Raw genomic sequence first — 19,991 nt, forward strand, 5'->3', positions numbered from 1 at the left:
GGCTTATGCAAGCTCCGAATATTCCATGTTGCGGCAATCATAAGGAAAAAAGCTTAGGAGTTGTTACTTACCTGCCTTTTACCTTTGTTCCTCGGTGGCCCTTTGGTTTTTTTTCCCATTTTTTGGAGCCTCCATTTTTTAATCATGAGGTTTTGTGGGTGGGTTCACCTTTGGATTTTTCCCCTTGTTTTTTTTGTTGTTGTTGGTCTCCATCGGCTGCCACAGCGTGTGCCTGAGCGCAAACCACGGCAGCAATCTTAATGGTCATGGTTGGAGTTGTGTCTGGCGCCGAGGTAGGCAACACTTTGGGAGGTGATGCATGTTCAGTGACTAAGTCCGGGGCTAGTGTTGTGATAGTAGTCAGAGCAGGGGTCCCAGTGAGTTCCAAAGGACCTGTTATTGGGGCAGAAACATCTGCCAAAGTTGCCACGGTAGGAGTTGCGGCTGGTGCAAAAACAACCTCCGGGGCGGGTGCGGTGGCAGATACCGAAACAGGCGCTGATGAGCCTATGGCTGGGGGTGCGAGTGTGCACATCGCAGCAGATACCAATGTAGGAGCGATAGCAGGCGTTGTTGCTGGCGAAGCAACAGCGGATGCTGAGGCCGTAGTACCATCAGGACCAGTTGCATGTCTCATGGCATGAGTTGCGGGGTTTTGAAGAAACCCTCGATCTGGAGCTTCTTGTACATTCACCTCTTCAAGGTCATCCAAGTCTTCCCAATCTTCCACCACTCCATCAACAAACAAGGGGGAGGGTGGGGGACTTGGGAATCTAAGATGAGTGTTGGGGCGGGGAGGGGGCTTCTTCACCGGGATATAAACCTTTTGTGGGGGGGACTTTAGGTTCCTCCCTTCGTTGGTTCATTGGCGGTTTGCTAGCTTTTTTGGGTGTTTTTCTCCTATTTGGTGGTGGTGCACTTCGAGCGTCCCGACGGGTTCGACTTCAAGCCTTCCTTCAGTTTACCGTGGTCCACCCATCTTCATTATCGCCTTCCAGTTCATCAAGCCTTTCCTTCTTCTTTTTCAAAAGGGTATCATTCTCCTTTTCCTTGTTCCTACATTCATCCTCAAGATGGCCAAGTTTAGTGCAAAATGAGCATAACTTAGGGAAAAAGTTAAACCTTATTTGTTGGTTTATCAATTTTCCACTTGGGAGTTTAAGTATCACGGCATTCTTCCGTTGTGGTTTTGTGGCGTCCACCAGGATTTGGAAATGCGCCGCCGTGACATCGCTTTTGTAGAAAGTCTTCTCATCCATGACAATTGGTGTGCCGTTAAGTGCCGCAATCTTAGAGATTGCACTCTTGTTCCAAAGTTCAAGAGGAAGGTTGGGCAAAAACCCCCATGCCGTGTACTTGTTCAAAGCCAAGATATCAAAGGTAAAGTTCGTCGGGAGATGGCAAAGAGAGAGTTTCGAGCCATTGATTTCGTAGAAGCCACCCCGGTAGACCCTATCCCTATCAACCTCGGTTTCGAAAGCAAACACTAACCAACCCTCCTCATGAAAGGAGATTTTGCATCCCACGGGCCACTTTTTAGCAAAGTCTTGTACTTGTTCCTTCTTAGGGAGTTTACCTGCAAGAAAACCAAGGAGGCAAAAACCCCAAGAATGCTTTGTGGCTATGTAATCCTCGGGTTCCAATATTAGAGTATCCCCAACAACTTTGGGTAAGGTTTTAGATAGCATGAGCCTAGAACTATTAATGGTGACTTTATCATTAAAATTCCCCAAGTTCCTTACCCATGGGGATTCAAACCATTTGTCTTGTAGTCCGATGTAGAATTCCTTGTCATTATCCATCAATAGCCCAAGGTCAATTTTCCTAGCCAACTTTGTTTGTGAGTCAAGGGAGGCAAGCTCTTCCTCCACTGTCAAGGGATTGGTCGACGTAGGTAGGTCAGCCCCACAGTCATCAGTATTGGGTATAGGTGCTGCTCTCGCAGCGGTGACCTCGCTGTATGTTAGAGAGGCTTGGCCTGCCCCATTGCCCTTTTCGGGTTGCATCAAGCCGGATGGGATTTGGTGTGATGATGCATCACGGTTCACAGCCTCTCCCGTCATAAGTGTTTCTTTTCCAACCTTAGGAGAGTTAGTCATGAAAAGCGAGATAGAAAACCGCTCCAAAATTCTTTCTTCTTCCTTTTTTTTTAATAAATAAAATAATAATTTTTTTTAAAATTACTAAAAGAAGGTCAGCTCTGGAAAGTCCACTCTGACCAACCTTACAAAAACAAAGCCGACAAAGATTAGAGCAGCAATTTAATGATGTTGGGCGAACACTAACCCCTAGCCGACAACAATTTGAAATTTGAATTAAAGATAAGTAACTTTAGTGGGATTAGTGAAAGTTGTCTCTGCAATTAAAGCCACCGCCCACAAGTTTAATTCCACCGCCCAAGTGTCTTTTATCGTTAGTAATTCGGCGACTGGTTACAGTCAGCTTCCGAGGACTTTCCGGCCAAGATGGGACTAGTTTTCCTTTCCGTTTAGAACTCCGGGCACGAACTGCACCACTCCCGCAACCTTCCGGCAACGTTTTAGCGCAAAAAGTGCCTTGTAGTGGCCCGCGCCAGAGGACTTAAGATGCTAAAACAACTGCAAAATAAAGCTCAAAAAAAAACTTTTCGACCAGGTGGCGGCAGAATAGAGAAGATAGCACAATGAAGAACACAATAGCAGCATCACCTTCAAATTTAAAACGTGTCTCAAGAATGGAACGCAGTCACACAAACTCCAAAACTGGCGCCAAACTTGTATTCAACGTTAAGAACCACAAACATTCAACAAACACAGATTTAAAAAAACACTAAGGAGTAAGGAAGATCAGCGTAAAAAGGTAGAAAAAGATTTCAGTAGCACCTAAAGAACCTTACAGAAAACCGTGTACCTTTCACCGGGGAAAGGGCTCCGAGGGGAAAGGGCGATGTACTCAGACTTCCACCACCTTGTAACCTTTCTCCGATAGTTACAGAGGATCTCCTACTGTTTTCCTTGTGTACTTTTCCGGCGACAGTTTATCTTAAAGACACAGCTGTTGCCGCACTTGACTTCCTTTCACCGGCAGTTTTCACACCTCCTTCAAGGAGATAACAACGGGGATTCCAATGGCAGTGTACTCAAGACTTCCACTGTCGGAGATGTAGAGGGCGAGAGGGAACCTCAAACCCGAAGGTTTAGAGGGAAGCCCTCCGGAGATGTTTCTCCTACTTTTATACCGCAAGTTTTCCTTTCCTTGGCACAATTTCCTCTTCGCAAATGATAAATGGAGATGATTCAATGGAATATAGCGTGAAGGAGATGATTTCCGTAAGAAGGGAGAGAGTTTTCTCCATCGGAAAACAAGAGAGAGAGAGGCGTGAAGTCTAGAGAGAAGTGGGAGCATTTCTTTCTAGTGAGAGAAAATCTCAACTTCACTTAAGCACCTCTGCATTGGAGAGGGGAGGTGCTAAGGTGAGGACCACCATTTAAGCACCTCTTAAGCACCTCCCATTGGAGATGCTCTAATGTAATGGGTACTGGGTTGGTATCCTTTTTTTTAGAGAAGATAATGGGTTGTTTGGAGATAATGGGTCGTTTAAATTTTTAAGAGAAAATAACCGATCATAAATTCATGATTATCTCAAATTAATAGAAGTCAGCCACGTTTTTTTTAAATTGCATAAAAGAATTGGCGGTAAAATTTTATCGTTTATTACCGTTAAACTGCTCTTTTATACTCTCTTCGCCCACAAAAAATGATTATTTTTTGTCATTTTGGGATGTTTACAAAAATTAGTCCATTTTCATTTTTATAAAATATCTTTCACATGATGAGCTCTATTCTTCACTCACAATAGAATTAATTATCATTATAAATATTAATAATATAATAATTGTTTTTATTAATAATACAATAATTATCTTTATTAATATGGACATATGAAATATAATAGTCCCCCATTTCATAAAATCTATATATATATATATATATCCCGTATAATCACTCCAATCTAATTTTACTCAATTCTCATTTATTCTTAATTTTTTCTAAACTTTTAATCAATTTCCATATCTAAAAAATATTTATGCTTCCATTTTATTTTATTATATAATATTAGTTTAAGTTTATCACTTCATACTCATAAATTAATATATATATATATATATATAATACGTTTATATATAGATGTATTTACTTAAACAATTAACTATATATATATATATATATATATGTATAGGGAGAGGTTCAAATAAGAACCACTAAATAAAATTAGAACGTAGAACCATTTTAAGCCATTCGATCATCAAGATCTACGGTGGATGCATCATCTTGGTGGATGAATGCAGATCCTGGGTTCGAATCCTGAAGGGAGCAAAATTTTTATTATTTTCGGATGCATTAAATTTAATAGCGAATGCATTAATTTATATAGCAGATGCATTGATTTTAATGGTTCTTATGTTCTCACGATAAGTGTGGTTCTCATTATAACCACACCCTATATGTATATATATATATATATGTACACATATATGCAGATAGTTTTAATTTACTAATTTAAATGACTAATTATCTAATGAGCTTTGCAATGCCAATAGACTGATATTAGCTCAACATGAGAAACGCTTAATTTAAAATAATTAATCAAAACTTAAATAGGAAAATAACGAATTTTAGCTAATGAGAAAAATATGTTAGACCTGCCCTTCTGACCATATAAATATATACACACATATATACATACATACATAAAGACAAATAGTTTTTTTTATATTTTAATATTTTTTTCTATTTTCTAAAATGGAGGATGAACTCAAAACAAAATAAACTTGCATTTTTTAATTTTCAAAATTAATAGCTATAAAAAATTACACTTTGTGACAATCTAATGGTATACCGAATCTAGAGTGTGTAGTACTGCCCCTAGGCAACAATAATGATGCTATACCACTCGAAGCAACCTGGAGTACTACCCCTCCCACGTATGATCGAGTATAAGGTGTTCCAAATATATGTATTTCCTATACCACCATATCCATATAGAAAGAAAAATCTTCCCTACACCACTATCAACCACGACAATTATTGTTTCATGAATCATTCTTTGCTCATCTGTCAAAGAGGGATATAGACATATAGTTTAACGTTCTCTTCTTTCATTTCTTCCATGTTTTTTCATAAATCATTCTTTACTCATCAAAGAGGGATATAGACATATAGTTTAACGTTGTCTTCTTTCATTTATTCCATGTTTCATTACAACCTCAAAATTACAAATACTTATGTATTTTCTATTTTTCGTGTATGGATATAAATAAAATTTTCTTGATCTGTGAAATATTAATATAATAATTTTTTAGATATTTAATGATTTTTGAAGGAAAAAATGTTAATAATTGAATTTAATGGTTATTTTATATATATCCATGAGGTCGAAGATCATTTTTTAGGGAATATAAAATTAAGGAGAATCATATACATTTTTATTTTGAAATTGCATAGTAAAATATTATGAAGTATAATAATAATAAAAAATATGGTTGTCTGAATTCATACAAACTTTTGGCTACATATACATTTCTCCCAACTTAATTCTTATTTTTTTCTTCTTCTGAATCTCTAATCAATTTCCACATTTAAAAACCATTAAAAAAACCATACAAACATATAAAAAAATTCAATAGCATGTTCGAATCTTTGAAGGAAAAAATGTTAATAATTGAATTTAATGGTTATTTGATATATATTCATAAGGTTGAAAATAATTTTTCAGGGAATATAAAATTAAGGAGAATCATATACGTTTTTAATTGAAATTGCAAAGTTGGATATCATGAAGTATAATATTACTATAATCATTACAACCTCATAATTACAAATAGTTATGTATTTTCTATTCTTCGTGTATGGATATAAATAAAATTTCCTTGATCATGAAGTATAATATTACTATATTCATTACAACCTCAAAATTACAAATACTTATGTATTTTCTATTTTTTTGTGTATGGATATAATAAAATTTTCTAGATATGTCGAGTATTAATGTGATGATTTTTAGATATGGAAAATGATTAAAAATTTAGAAAAAAAAAAAGAATGAATGAGAATTGAGAAATATTAGAATGGAGTGATTAATTATACGACGCCACGTAGGATATGATTTATTTTGCTATTATATATATATATATATATATATATTGAATTTTTTTATTAAAAAAACCTATTAAAACAAAATGTTTAAATAAAAAATGTGATATATTAAATTAAAATAAAAAGATAATAAATTAAACTAATTGGAATCTTGTTGTTATATAACATAATATACTGTTTCATTAATTAATTCAAAATAAATGTGATAATTAAAAAAATTATCACAATTCAAATCTTTCACTCAATGTCATTCACACAAAAGAAGTGTATTATTTTATTAATAGATCAAAGTCTACGTCGCTTGAATATCACTATGAGGATAATATGCAATGTTTATAATATCTATATATAAATTGATTAATAATTTAGAAAAAAATAAGAATGAATGAGAATTGAGAAAAATTAGTTAGGAGTCACGTAGGATATAATTTATTTAGATTCGAAAAATTTAATATAATCAAGTAATTGCTTATTGGTGAAACGAGAAACCAACACCTAATCTAGAAAGCAGTAAACGACACCGGATTTACGTGGTTCGGTCGAGAAGACCTACGTCCACGGGGTGTTTTGGGGTTTTTTCACTATAATCGAGAGAATTACATTTTACAATAGACGAATGAGTAAAAATGAGATGATCCCCCTCTAACCTACTCTTAAGTCTCTATTTATAAGCCTGTAAATAAGCCTTAGGGCCTCAAGCCCATTTACTAAGATAATTGGGCTTAAGCCCCTTTAATACATTGACCTTGGTCTGAATCGCCTATGCTTGCTTGACTACGCCAGAAGCTCTATTATTCCCTTTATTATCCCAAGTCTTCAATTAAACCTGCAATGATTAGCTTAATAATAATAATACTAATCATAAGCATAAATAGAAATGTTCTCATTATATAGTGCACAGCGCTGGTGCATATTTCAGTCCTCATCACTTATATTACTATTATAAATTTAAAATGGCAACAAAGTCGTTGGGCATAGTTTTCGTGAAAATCCCCTTCCCAAAAAAGATGTACGTACATGGGTTTAAACTTTAAATAAACGAAAAGGTTATAGTTTGAGCGCGCGTGATAAAGAAATTCAGAAATTCTTCAATACATTTACTCTTCCGAAGAAGCTGATAGCAGCGGCTGCGATCATGGCGGCAACAGAGCCTAGCCAGTGGCAGCTCCGCCGCGGGCAGTATCTAGGAGAAATATCAGCACTCTGTTTCCTCCATCTCCCCGCCAATCTCTCTTCTCTCCCTCTCCTCCTAGCTGGTTATTTTCCTATATACGCGTACACATTTATGACTTTTACAAGTGTTGTGAATTTGCAATAACCTTACACCTCCGCTTCAACAGGGACTGGCTCTCAGATTCTTGTGTATGATTTGGCGCGTGGAACGCCGCTGAAGTCGTTTGAAGTCTTCCAAGGGATTCGTGTTCATGGGATCTCTTTGGAGAATTTTCACAAACAGTTGGCGGGTTCTGCTATTTCTTTCCGGATCTGTATATATGGGGAGAGGAGAGTCAAGATTTTCACCTTGCGGGTTGAACCGGGCAGCAAGGAGGAGTCATTTCTGCGTCTGGAACTGACCCTTATTCACTCGCTGCCTAAATTTGGCCATTGGGTTTTGGATGTTTGCTTCCTCAAGGTGTAGAATCTCTAATGATCTTCAACGCTTTAGTAGTTAATTTCGTCTAGTTCGGGTTTTGCTATCCATGATTTAGTTTGCAGTGGGGAGTGATTTATCCTTTCTTTTTTCTGTAGTAGGATGGTGCAACTGCAAGTGAGGATGCATGTTACCTTGCTATCGGATGCAGTGACAATTGTGTATACTTCTGGGATATCTTAAGATACAATATGTATTCTGAAGTTAAATGTGCCGGTAGGGATGGTGCTGTCGCTCATGCGCATTGCTTTTACCTTTTGAAATATACTATATGCACCATTGAGTGATAACGGCCAATAATTATGAGAGTACCTGCAAGATTTGTATTTCATTTCATCAAATTGTCTTTTATGAGAGTCATTTTGGTGTTTTATTATGCTCATGCAAGTTATTTGATCTAAATTTCATATTTGAATATGTTCCAAAGAATTTTGGATATTTGAGTTTACTAGCCTTTTCCCCATAGCATGCTAAGATATTCCCTTCCTTGTTCTGTTACCTTGCCGATGTGATCTGATTCTATTTTCTTTATGATGTTCTCTAGAGAGGTGTTTATTGTACTCAATGAGGATGTTTGGGAATGATATTGACTCTCTCCGTATTGCATCTGGTACTATCTTCAATGAGGTACTCTTAAAACAGTCTTAATTTTTTTTTATGTTTTCTACTCCATCATCCTGCTCTGCTTGTACCTATTTAGTTGCTCACTGATTCTATCTTGAAAAGGAAGCCTTTGTTTCTTTTCTCTTTCTCTGTTCGCTCCTCCACATTTTTGTGAGTTTACATACTGTTTGATTTCCCCTATTCTTCTGGCTGCTAGTAACATAGAGTTAAACGTTTGAATTCCTCCATTTGTTAAGTAGTGTTTGTGTTGATCCTCCCATTGAGCCTCTGAGAAGTGAGAACATTGTATAACATTTGGAAATATCAGAAATAATAAAACCTGGAGTTTGATGACATGCTGACAGGCTTGCTAAACCTTGATACCCTCCTTTTCTATGAGGTTAACTTCAAATGAAGTTTAGGAATAAAAGAAGACTTTACTTCTCTGTGTATAAAAGAGACATTGCTGTACACATTTCATCTATGCAGACAGACACTGGCTGATCCTAAGATTAAGCTGTGTGGAATGAGATGATACAGTGGTGCATACATGTTCATGTTTGTCAGTGTGTGGTAACGTTCTTTTTCCACTTATACCTGTCTGTGTGTCTGTAACATATGACATTAGAATCTCTGACCCGTGTCTCTGCTGCTAAACTACTAATTAAGTCTTCCGATGAATTGGCATCTTGGTTTATTCTTGTTCACTTAGAACTTTTCACATGTATTTCCCAGCGCAGTCTTTCATTACTGTGATCTCCAGAATATCATGGTATAAAAAGTTCATAATTTGAAGTTTTCTGCATGAAAAGCAAAATAGTGATCAAGCTGGAGAAACTGTTTGATTTTTGGCAGATAGTTGTTTGGAAAGTCATTTGTCAGAATGGTGTCAAACATCCTGGAAGTAATGTGGAAGACCATTTGCAGCTGACTGGTGATGAGGGCTTCTTTTATCCTGGCCCCGATTATAGGGATGATCTTATAAGTAGGCTTGTAGGGCATGAAGGTTCAATTTTTCGTATTGCGTGGTTCTCTAATGGGACTAAACTTGTTTCTGTTTCTGATGACCGCAGGTGGGTAATATTTATTATTCATTCTGTCTTGTTAGTTAACCTAGCCAAAGATTACTTGATTCATGACTCTTTATGGTATGGGCCATTTCTTGATTAGTTCAGTGCTCGTATTTGGGAGGTTCAGGCAGAGAAAGGAATTTCATGCAATACTGCTCTTGAATGGCTCAATCAATCTGAGGGCCCTGTTCTATTTGGGCATAATGCAAGAATTTGGGACTGCTGTATATTTGAATCTGTAAGCTTTTCTTCATGATTTTCCTTGTCATTCTGTAAGGATCAGTTTTAGATATAGACTATCATATCGTCAGAATTAGATAATATGTGCATGTAAGGATCAGGGGTGGTTCACCATGGGTCCTAGTAAGAATTGGGCCAATTGCCAAGCTTGTAACATTGCCGATTAAATGTTTATTTCCTCACTGCAAACATGCTATTATGTTTTAATCGACCTGGTATATTGGCTTATAAATTGCCCAGTTAATCATCACTGCTGGTGAGGACTGTACATGCCGTGTTTGGGACCATCATGGCAGAGAACTCAATGAGATCAAGGAGCACATGTAAGCTGCAAAAGTTTGACCACATTATTGCTATTGCAGATTCGTACTTATGGTTTTATCTACTCTTGCCCCGTCCTGAGACTGATTTTTCATATGATGAAGACTGTAAAACATTTAACACCGAGAATTTAATACTCCTTCCGTCCCACTAAACATGGCCCACTTCTTTTCGGTACCGAGATTAAGGAAAAAGTGTAAATTGGATAAAAGTAGTAGGACCTACAACTTTTCAAGAGTTAAATATTGCCTTTTATGGAAATGAGCCATCTTTAGTGGGACAACCCAAAATGGAAAACGAGCCATCTTTAGTGGGACGGAGGGAGTACTTGATTTTATTTGATAAAATATCATGAAATCATCCTCTTAAATAATGCAATATATGCATGTACTTGGATATCTCTTATACCAAGTGTCTCCTTGGTTCTCTTATGATCTGGTGAAAGTCTCTTGGTTCATGGCCCCTTGCATACTTCTGTTAAACTTTGTATGTTATTGTCTTCTACAGTGGTAGGGGAGTTTGGCGATGTTTATATGATCCCAGCACTTCACTTCTAGTTACTGCTGGTTTTGATTCAGCAATAAAGCTTCACCAGCTTCGTATTTCTTCTGAAGGACTAGAGAAAACGGTTGCATCAGAGGATTTCAGTGGTAGAAAAGAAGCTTTTGCTCTTTCTATACCTAAATCGTCAGGGTATGGTGGGCTCATGGACAGGTACATTTGCAGAAAATATACGACTCTTCATGCATGCTATCAAAATACTAAAGAAATGTGCTATCATTAATTTGTTATGTTGTGGCTCTTTTTTCCTTTCTGGTTAATCATATGTTTTTGACTTCGTAAAACTTTTCTCATTTTACTTCTTTTGTATTAGTTTTTCTCTTCTCCTATCATGCATAGAACTACTGACCTCTATGACACTCTTGCAGCAAAAGTGAGTATGTCCGCTGTTTGAACTTTTCACGTGAAGATTCACTTTATGTGGCTACCAACAATGGTTATCTGTACCATGTTAATCTATGCAATACTGAAGCGGCTGAGTGGACTGAACTTGCTCGTATCAGTGAGGAAGCACCGATCATCTGTATGAACTTATTATCAAAATGTTCTGACCCAGAAGACAAAAATGAAGATTGGATTGCTGTCGGAGACGGTAAAGGCAGAATGACGATTGTTTATGTAGTTGGGACTGGTTGGAAACGAGAAGTTGAATTTACTTTGACTTGGCCAGCTGAAGAAGAGAGACATCTCTTAGGCACTTATTGGTGCAAGTTGCCAGAGGCTAGGTAATGTATAGTACTACAGAGAGCAACATTTCTTATCACATCATAGTATTCGTGGTGATTGTCTAACACTCCCTCCGTCCCTAAAAATTGTGACTCAATGAAGATGGCACGGGTTTTTAGAAAAAGTGTGGTAGTTGTATTTTAGTAGAGATTGGGTCCCACACATTTTTGTAAATAGTGAAAAGGAAAATTTGTGGGGTCATTAAGGAAAGGTCAGGGACGTACCGATATAGTAATAAGATCACAATTTCCAGGGATGGAGGGAGTATCATTATTAAAAAATTAAGGATCTATCTCACCTATGACCACAACTAGAGCAGTGAAATAATAATAGGTAATATATAGTTCTACCGAGAGCAACATTGCCTGTCACATCATAGTACTTAAGGTGAGGATCTGATATCCTTATTCAAATTTAAGGATTTATCTCAGCTATGAGTACAACTAGCAGCGGAAATAATTATTGGAAAATAGCTTGTGCATCTACTTCTTTTTGTTTCTTTTGCTGGTAGCTAACTAGTGGGATTGCCATGTGATAAGACCCTAGCAATGTTTTCTTTAATTAAATACTCTCTCCAACCATGAAACATCTTCCTAAGGGGAGGTGGCACACAGGTTTTAAGAAAAAGCTAGTTGTACATAGTGAGTGGAGAAAGGGACCCACAAATTAGAAAAAGTGGTGATAGTTAGTGGGGTTATTTTCAAAAGTGGTGGATCCATTAGTGGCAATGTGTGTAAATATATGAGAATTGTATGAGCGATAGTTAGGGAAATTATTTCTCAAAATGGACTAAGAAGATGTTTCGTGGACGGACGAAAATGAAAAAAAAGAAGATGTTTCGTCGATGGAGGGTGTATAATTTTAAACTTTCCCTGCTTGCAATATGAAATTTACTCTATAAATTCCTTCCAAGATGGGTTCTTTGATGCTATTCATAAATTATGACTTGCCCATGACTTCACTGGTAAAAACTTGTAACTTGTATAAGTCATATATGGGATGGCTAGACTAAAAACAACTGAGTATAAAATAAAAATAGATTGACAGTTTGACACCATTGATCTATCCACAATCTAACGCTTGAGATTTAATCTTAGGAAAATCGTATATAAATGTATGAATTCCATGTAGAATACGTATGAATTCGCTGTGTAAATGTCTGAATTGCGAAAAATAAAATTTCCGCCACCTATGGGATTCGAACTCAGGACCATGAATTCATCCAACAAAGTGATGAATCAACCGTAGATCTTGATGATCTAAGGGCTAAAAATGGTTCCTATTTTATATTTTAAAATGTGTTTTTATTTTAGACCATTCCTATATATATATTTCCTTTATATTGTTAATTCTTGTATGAAGGTTTATATTCACTGCTGATCCTGGTGGTAGACTGAAGCTATGGAAGCTAGGCCATAATTTGCACTCTGCTACTCTTATTGATAAAGGAAGTTATGATGCATGCTTAATTGCAGAGTATGCTTCATGCTTTGGGAAAAGAATAATGTGTCTGGATGCTTCATTTGATGAAGAGGTGAATATCTAATGTTCTCTCTCAGTTACATTGTTTGGACTCCTACACTGTTGTTGAGCACGTGTTGTGCAATAAAAATAAGCTAACATCTTTTGAATAGTTTAGATATGATGGATTAATAAATCTTCATTCAATGCACTTTAAAGTTCTTAATCAAAATCTTGACACTTCAATCTGTTTATTTACCATTTGTCATAGAAGTTCATGATGCCACAGTCAAATCCTTAGGGCATTTACTTTGAGTGATAAGACATATTGATAAGACATAGGATTGAGTATTTGAAGGATAAGATGGTCAATCAAGTTCAAAATTAATCAATCCATCAAAGTAAAGGTAGATTAGCTTGGATTATTTTTATCTATGCATCCTATCACTCAAGTAAACGCCCCCTAAGAGTATTAAGAGTAGTCTTGTCAAGATGAATCATTAAATGATCTCAAATTTACTATAGTTTGCTATTTCCTACAGTTGATAGTGTGTGGAGATATTCGTGGTAATCTGCTACTGTTTTCTTTGCCAAGAGCCCTACTCAACAGTACTTCTGCTTCTACAGAAGTGAAATCATCGCCAGTGAATTATTTCAAAGGTGCTCATGGAGTATCAAGTGTTAACAGTGTTTCTATTTCTCTGTCTTCTGATGAAGTTGAGATACACTCGGTATGATCCAATTCTTAAAGTCCTGAGCATAAATTCATAAACTAGTAAACTACTATAGTGAAACTTCCATATTGACTGATAATGAGACAAGTATGTTCCTCTTGTAGAGTATTGAGAAACTATGCAAGTTTTTATTGCTAGCATGTGGCAGGTTGATATTTCAGTTTGGTCGTCTTATTTTCCTTCCTCACCCCCCTCCCCTTCCCTGAAACAGACGGGAGCAGATGGATGCATATGCTATTTGCAGTATGAAAGGGATCTGCAAAGCATGGAATTTATAGGGATGAAGCAAGTGAAAGAATTAAGTGCAATCCGATCTGTCTTCAACACTGACTGTTCTGATGATTCTGATGCTGCCAAATATGCTGTTGGTTTTGCATCAGATAATTTTATAATATGGAACTTAACTGCAGGAACAAAGGTGTTCTCTTCTCTCTCCCCTATATTGAAAAAGTCCTGTGTTGGTTGTTTTTTTTTTGGCCTTCCAAGCTTCAACACTTTCTTCTCATTCAATAACTACAAAAAACAAATTTCTGACAACCATCCGCTTTCGTAAATTGTTTGCCAAATTTGGAATCCAATTTTTGGAGAATAAGTAATAGTATCCTAACTGCTATATCACGTCATTTCCACTTAATTATCTGTGTGAAATGTTGCCTATGTCAAATTTCCATTGACTGGAAACCATTGTGTCCCCATAATTTTAGGACGTGTAAGCTAACTGTCTGATATGCAAACATGGAAATGAATTTCCTATGTCTATATTTCTCCAAAACATCGATTTGGATATTCACATTGAGTATAAAGTTAGGGTATATGAGGTTTGTATTTACCCCATAGAGCTGGGAGGTTATCTTCCTTCACACAAGTGAGCATAACATATGTAACTCCATGTTTGAGGGTTCACGTGATGTGATCGTTGATTGGATGTTTTCTGAAAGGTCCAACAAATTACTTGTGGTGGTTGGCGGCGTCCTCATTCATATTATCTTGGTCACGTGCCTGAGATGATGAACTGCTTTTCTTTTGTTAAGGTATCTTTTCAGTTTATGATTTTGTGCTATTTGATTATCGCATTCAGTCTTGTGTATTCACTATTTACTGCTTAAATGCAACCCTGTGCTGTCTTGGCAGGATGATGTCATATATATTCATAGACATTGGGTGCCAGAAAATAATAGGAAAATTTACCCTCAGAATCTTCATTTGCAATGTCATGGGAGGGAGATACATTCATTGTGCTTTATCCATGGGCAATCATTATGTAGTCAAGATGAAAACCACAGATTGGCTGCCGAACCTAGTTGGCTAGCTACCGGTTGTGAAGATGGATCAGTTCGATTGACTAGGTATTTATTTCTTTCACTTGTTAGGCAGAAAGTATCTGCTATAACCCCGGATGCTGTTGCTTGGAATATTTAAATTCTACACATCACCAATCTCTCAGTCAAGAGAAAACTATTGATGTGGTATAGTTTCCAGGTATGAGCTAGGCATGGAGAATTGGTCATCCTCCCAACATCTCGGGGAACATGTTGGTGGATCAGCTGTACGATCAATATGCTCTGTGTCAAAGATGCATGTATTCATGCCCAATCCCTTTAATATCCCTAATGAAGTTTACAGAGAAAATGGAACTCTAGACAGTAGAGATCCTTTTATATTAATATCAGTTGGTGCAAAAAGGGTTGTCACAGCTTGGAAACAAACAATCACAACGGGCAAAAATAGGGTGGATGCTATGTGCGGCGATATGGACAAGAAGGATGAGAATAACTCCACTGGTTCATCAGCTGCAACGGTGTCTTCATTGTCTTTCCAGTGGCTTTCAACGGATATGCCATTGAGATACAACAACACTAGCATAAAAGGACAAAACACCAAGGATGTTTCTGAAACACCTGAAGATGATACCGTTACAGCAGCAGATGCTATTCCTTGTGAATCTTTTTCTCCAAAATGCAGGAACACAGGACCAAACCTCTACCCAGAAGATAATCTTGAAAATGACTGGAGATACCTAGATGTTACTGCTTTTCTTGTAAAAGAGGCTGGATCCAGGTATGTTCACGTCAAATAATGCTTTTTGTTTCTTGTCATACGGTGTTAATATTTTAGATTCAGATAATTAATTTATCATTTGTGCATGTGTTTCTTCTGCAGGTTTTCTGTCTGTTTTGTTATTGTGGCTTGTTCAGATGCTACAGTTACACTGAGGGCTCTTTTGTTGCCTTTTCGACTTTGGTATGCATTGGGTTTACCCATGAAATAACCTCAAAGCATAAAAAGCTGTACTTCGTATTTCTATTTCGCTTTTTCAGATACTGTTAGTGGATATTTGTGCAATTCTTTTTTGCATTTGCATAATGTCTGTCTCGACTTCATGGCAGGTTTGATGTTGCGTCTTTGGCTCCCTTGTTATCACCTGTGCTAGCTTTGCAGCATGTTGTCATTCCTAAGTTTCTGCCATCAAAAGGTTAGTTAATAGTTATCAATAAGCTGAGTTGCCTCAAAAAAATATCTGCTGAGGGAATGAGATGATTGAGTTGCTGGTATCAATTTGGATTAGCTTATTTTCATTGACAATTTCAATTGTTTTTTAATTGGATTAATGCGTTAAACAATTTTTTTCAATCAAATTGATAGTTATCCATATTATTTATCTATTTGAACGGAGCTACAACTCTTAGTTGATGTTTTATGTTGTCCCCTGAATTATATCCTTTTTCAGAAAACCCACAAACTGGAAGTCTTTACTTGGCAATTACTGGATCTACTGATGGAAGTATAGCTATCTGGGATCTGACCGAGTGTATTGAAAACTTTATGAGGCAAACAGCAGGTTTTCAGATGGAAAACTGCATAGATTTCCAGAAGCGACCTCGTACAGGTAGAGGGAGTCAAGGGGGTAGATGGTGGCGATCCATAGACAGTAATAAACCAAAGAAGAGACCAGGGAATTGCAAATTGAGAGAAAAAGCTAACAACCGTTCAGTCTCTGATGGAAGGATGGAATCTAGCAATGAAACGGAAGATCATGTGCATGGAACATCTGAAACATCTATGTTTGAACAAAGTGATGATCATGTCCCTTTGAAGGTTGACAATCAGACTTCGCTTGTGTCAGGAAGGAAAGCAGATTATTTATCACCACAAACAAGCGTGTTGGAGGCTATGCAGGTCTTAGATGCTATCCATCAGTCTGGGGTCAATTGCCTTTTTGTCTCTGAGATAAAAAACCAAAGATTTCATGATTCTATGTTCACATTCTATGTTGTAAGCGGCGGCGATGATCAGGCGATCAATTGTCTTAGATGTGATTTGGAACTAGATCCTACGATGAAGTCCCAAAATATGAATGTGAAAATCCATTTCAACACTATGGCAGTGGCTATGAACAATTGCAATCACCATTTTCGGATCCAAAACCATCAGATGCAGGTTACATATCTGGATAAAACCATCTCAGCTCATAGTTCTGCTGTCAAAGGTATTCAGTACTTTCTTCAATTTCTCATCTCCTTTGCTTAAACAGGAGAAAACCTTCATTATTAAAGAAATAAGCTCTGAAGAGCTATGGATATTTGGTGTTGTTGTTAAGTTATTTAGAGAGTGTTTGGCTAAGCTTATTTCAAAGAGCTTGTAAGATGTAATGTATAAAGAGCTTATAAGTTGTCAAAGTGTTTGGATGATTGAATGTATAAGCTAGTGAGAGAATTGTGAGTTAGAAAGAGAACATTGAAGAGAGATGAAATGGAAATGATATACTATTATTCAAATAACAAATCATAGTAGGATTATTTTTGTAAAATGATTGTTTATTAAGTGAGATTTAATAAAGTCCGTCAGATGAACTTGACTATCTCATCTAAGCGTCCTTCTTTGGTCATTAGAATATACTTCATCTTCTGAAACTTCATGGAAACATTTAGTTTTGCTTTCTAAAGTTTCCTATGTAATGCATTGTAACCATATTATACCTCTGGTGTTTGTATTGAAGATTATTTGTTTCTTAGCTTGCTGTGGTAAAAATGGTCTAATTTGTTTGTTATCCAGGTGTGTGGACGGACGGGATTTGGGTTTTTTCTGTTGGTCTTGATCAGCGAGTCAGGTGTTGGAATCTTAATCATGATAGACTCACAGAGTGTGCCCATTTGATCATTAGTGTGCCCGAGCCAGAAGCATTAGATGTTAAAATCTGTGGCAGGTGAGAGAGAATGCCCACTTTTGATAGTTATGTTCCCTCTCCCCTTGCTTTACTGAGTAGGTGATTGTTTGTACGCCAATCCAGAAATCATTATCAGATTGCAGTTGCTGGAAGGGGGATGCAGATGATAGAATTCCGTCCACCAAATGCGGTGGATAACGAAACGTAGGTTGCTTCTACGCTGGGGGACATCTAGTACGCGGACCATTAACCTCACTGTAAGAGAATCTGCTCTTCTCTAAATTATGAATTAGAGATTGCTACTTGTAATCTCTATTGACAATATGTGGAAGGTTTACTGTGGTAAAAGAGTAATAGGTGTAAAGTAACACCACCCCTACCCCTGGTCGAATCTTGGAGTCAAATTTAGGTTCAGATTTGAAAATGGCAAGGTTTGATGTGAAGTAGCAGCGTTGCCTATATGCAGATTGTAGTACGCGATGTCTTGGTTATATGAATCAGTAGGAGGAGCATATTTGAGAATCATGATGTTCAAACATGGCCTTCGATTCATTTGAAAGTATTGCAGCTTCAGAATCATGTGGAGGTTGAGAGTGTACCAAGTATTATATATGTTCTATACAGGAATGCTTTCTTCTCTGTCTCTCTCTCTCTCAACAATACAATCAAAACACTTGTGTTAAGGCTGTGTTCTGATCGGATACGAATGATTCAAAATTTTGGATGTTAAAGGAAAGGTTGTTTTGCCAACTTTGTCACCCATATTTGGATTTAATGTTTTGAGGCTGACAAATTACCCTCTGCTGACAATGGCATTGCATCTCTTTTAAGTACAACCTCCGTCCCACTTCAAATGTTTTGTTTTCCTTTTTAGGCTGTCCCACTTCAAATGTCTTGTTTCCTTTTATAGAAAAAGTTATTCTAAAAAAGTAGGAATTTTGGGGCCCACATCACTTTTTTAACTCTACACCACACTATTTAATAATTTAATTAACATGTTTCTAAAAAACCTGCCGAAAAAAAATATTCCCTCTGTCCCATTGATTTTGTCCCGTATTCCTTTTTTGTTTGTCCTATTTCTATAAATAACACTCCTACTTTATCACTTTATCATTTTCTCTCTTCTACTTTATTACCTTCTCTTTCTTTCTCTCTCCTACTTTATCTACACACTTAACACTATTAATACTATCCTTAATAACGGTGCCGAAACTAAATGGGACGGAGGGAGTAGGACATTTCAAGTGGGACGGAGGGAGTATTTTTTTCCCTCTATTGGGTAGGTGAGCAGATCAAACCCCCTTTGAATTTTCTTATAAAAACCTATTTATTTATTTATTTTCTCTTGTTGGTGGTGGTCTTAGTCTTAGGTTGCTGGATTTCTCAAGTCTTATCAGAGTTGGTAAAACGCGGAACTGCATCTAGCTATATAATACGATCGTATTCATTTATCGTAAAAAAAATTGACTCGTTGGTTTGATATATTCTTCCTCTTTATCATAACAGGCTCGTTTTATTTTTGGGACGTTCTATTAGAGTAGATTTATTTTTTATTTTAAATAAAAAATATATATTTAATTGGTGGGAATCATACCACTTTCCTCCTAAAAAATAAATTTTTAATTTTTGTATCTAAAAAAAATGAGTCTATTAAAATTGGAATAAGGGAGTAATATTTTATTTATTGTGATCGTTGTTGTTGGGGGTTGGTGAGTATGGTGGACTTGGTATATCCAACAGAAATTTCAAACTTCCCATTTTGTAATGATGACTGTACATTTGAAGGTTCTATTTGTTTTTATTTTTCTAATTTTTTATTCTTATTCACTTAAAATGAAATATTATTTTTGGTAGATCCTCTATTATACACACCTTGTTTAAAACGATTATTTCCTTCAAAATATCTTTGCTAATAAAATATTCTTTTCTTAATAACTGAATAAATCAGTCCTAGCTGTTTACTTCCTTTACTGTAGAAGTTTCTACATGGTGTTGATTAAGATTAAAACATCAAAAGTTCTATAATATGCTTTTAAGGAGTCCAAAAAGATTGTGTTTGCAATTTGGGATGGAGGGCTTTCCAATTCTTAAAAAATGATATTGGTTATAATCGGGTGTATCGTATAATTAAGTTAATCTGCATTTAGACCCTGACTCATATTCTTATTCGAATCTGTATCGTGGCTCAAATTATATAAATGACACTATTCGATTATAAAAATGACGTTGCGTATAAATGAAATTATAATATTTTAAATGACATTGTGTATAATTGACACAGTTCAGAAAAATAAGTGGCACTTCTTGTAATTGACATTATAAGA

At 36.4% G+C, this 19,991-nt stretch overlaps 1 protein-coding gene across 3 annotated transcripts; it reads left to right on the forward strand.

Moving 5' to 3' along the window:
- Window positions 1-7,205: 7,205 nt before the first annotated feature.
- LOC131007161 (uncharacterized) lies at window positions 7,206-18,417 on the forward strand. 3 transcript variants are annotated; one of them, XM_057934320.1, is made up of 21 exons: window positions 7,206-7,391; window positions 7,476-7,768; window positions 7,888-8,002; window positions 8,331-8,413; window positions 9,245-9,462; window positions 9,565-9,697; window positions 9,940-10,022; window positions 10,528-10,734; window positions 10,950-11,306; window positions 12,670-12,841; window positions 13,311-13,499; window positions 13,714-13,920; window positions 14,441-14,533; window positions 14,634-14,848; window positions 14,982-15,560; window positions 15,663-15,743; window positions 15,890-15,975; window positions 16,231-16,989; window positions 17,556-17,706; window positions 17,791-17,924; window positions 18,134-18,417. In XM_057934320.1, the coding sequence occupies exons 1-20, from the start codon at window positions 7,271-7,273 to the stop codon at window positions 17,873-17,875; spliced, it is 4,227 nt and encodes a 1,408-aa protein (XP_057790303.1). In that variant the 5' UTR covers window positions 7,206-7,270; the 3' UTR covers window positions 17,876-17,924; window positions 18,134-18,417. The 3 variants fall into 3 exon arrangements, with proteins under 3 accessions (XP_057790303.1, XP_057790302.1, XP_057790304.1); XM_057934319.1 differs by having other exon boundaries at window positions 17,791-18,417; XM_057934321.1 differs by lacking the exon at window positions 7,206-7,391 and having other exon boundaries at window positions 7,626-7,768; window positions 7,885-8,002; window positions 17,791-18,417.
- Window positions 18,418-19,991: the final 1,574 nt, after the last annotated feature.

Source organism: Salvia miltiorrhiza, chromosome 1 (assembly GCF_028751815.1).
Source record: "Salvia miltiorrhiza cultivar Shanhuang (shh) chromosome 1, IMPLAD_Smil_shh, whole genome shotgun sequence".
NCBI classification, from domain to species: domain Eukaryota; kingdom Viridiplantae; phylum Streptophyta; class Magnoliopsida; order Lamiales; family Lamiaceae; genus Salvia; species Salvia miltiorrhiza.

Excerpts from the sequence above, each read along its gene's own strand:
- LOC131007161 (XM_057934319.1), top strand. The coding sequence starts at position 7,271 with ATGGCGGCAACAGAGCCTAGCCAGTGGCAGCTCCGCCGCGGGCAGTAT. Across the intron at positions 7,769-7,887 it reads TGGATGTTTGCTTCCTCAAG|GATGGTGCAACTGCAAGTGA; the intron begins GTGTAGAATCTC and ends TTTCTGTAGTAG. Across the intron at positions 8,003-8,330 it reads TTCTGAAGTTAAATGTGCCG|AGAGGTGTTTATTGTACTCA; the intron begins GTAGGGATGGTG and ends GATGTTCTCTAG.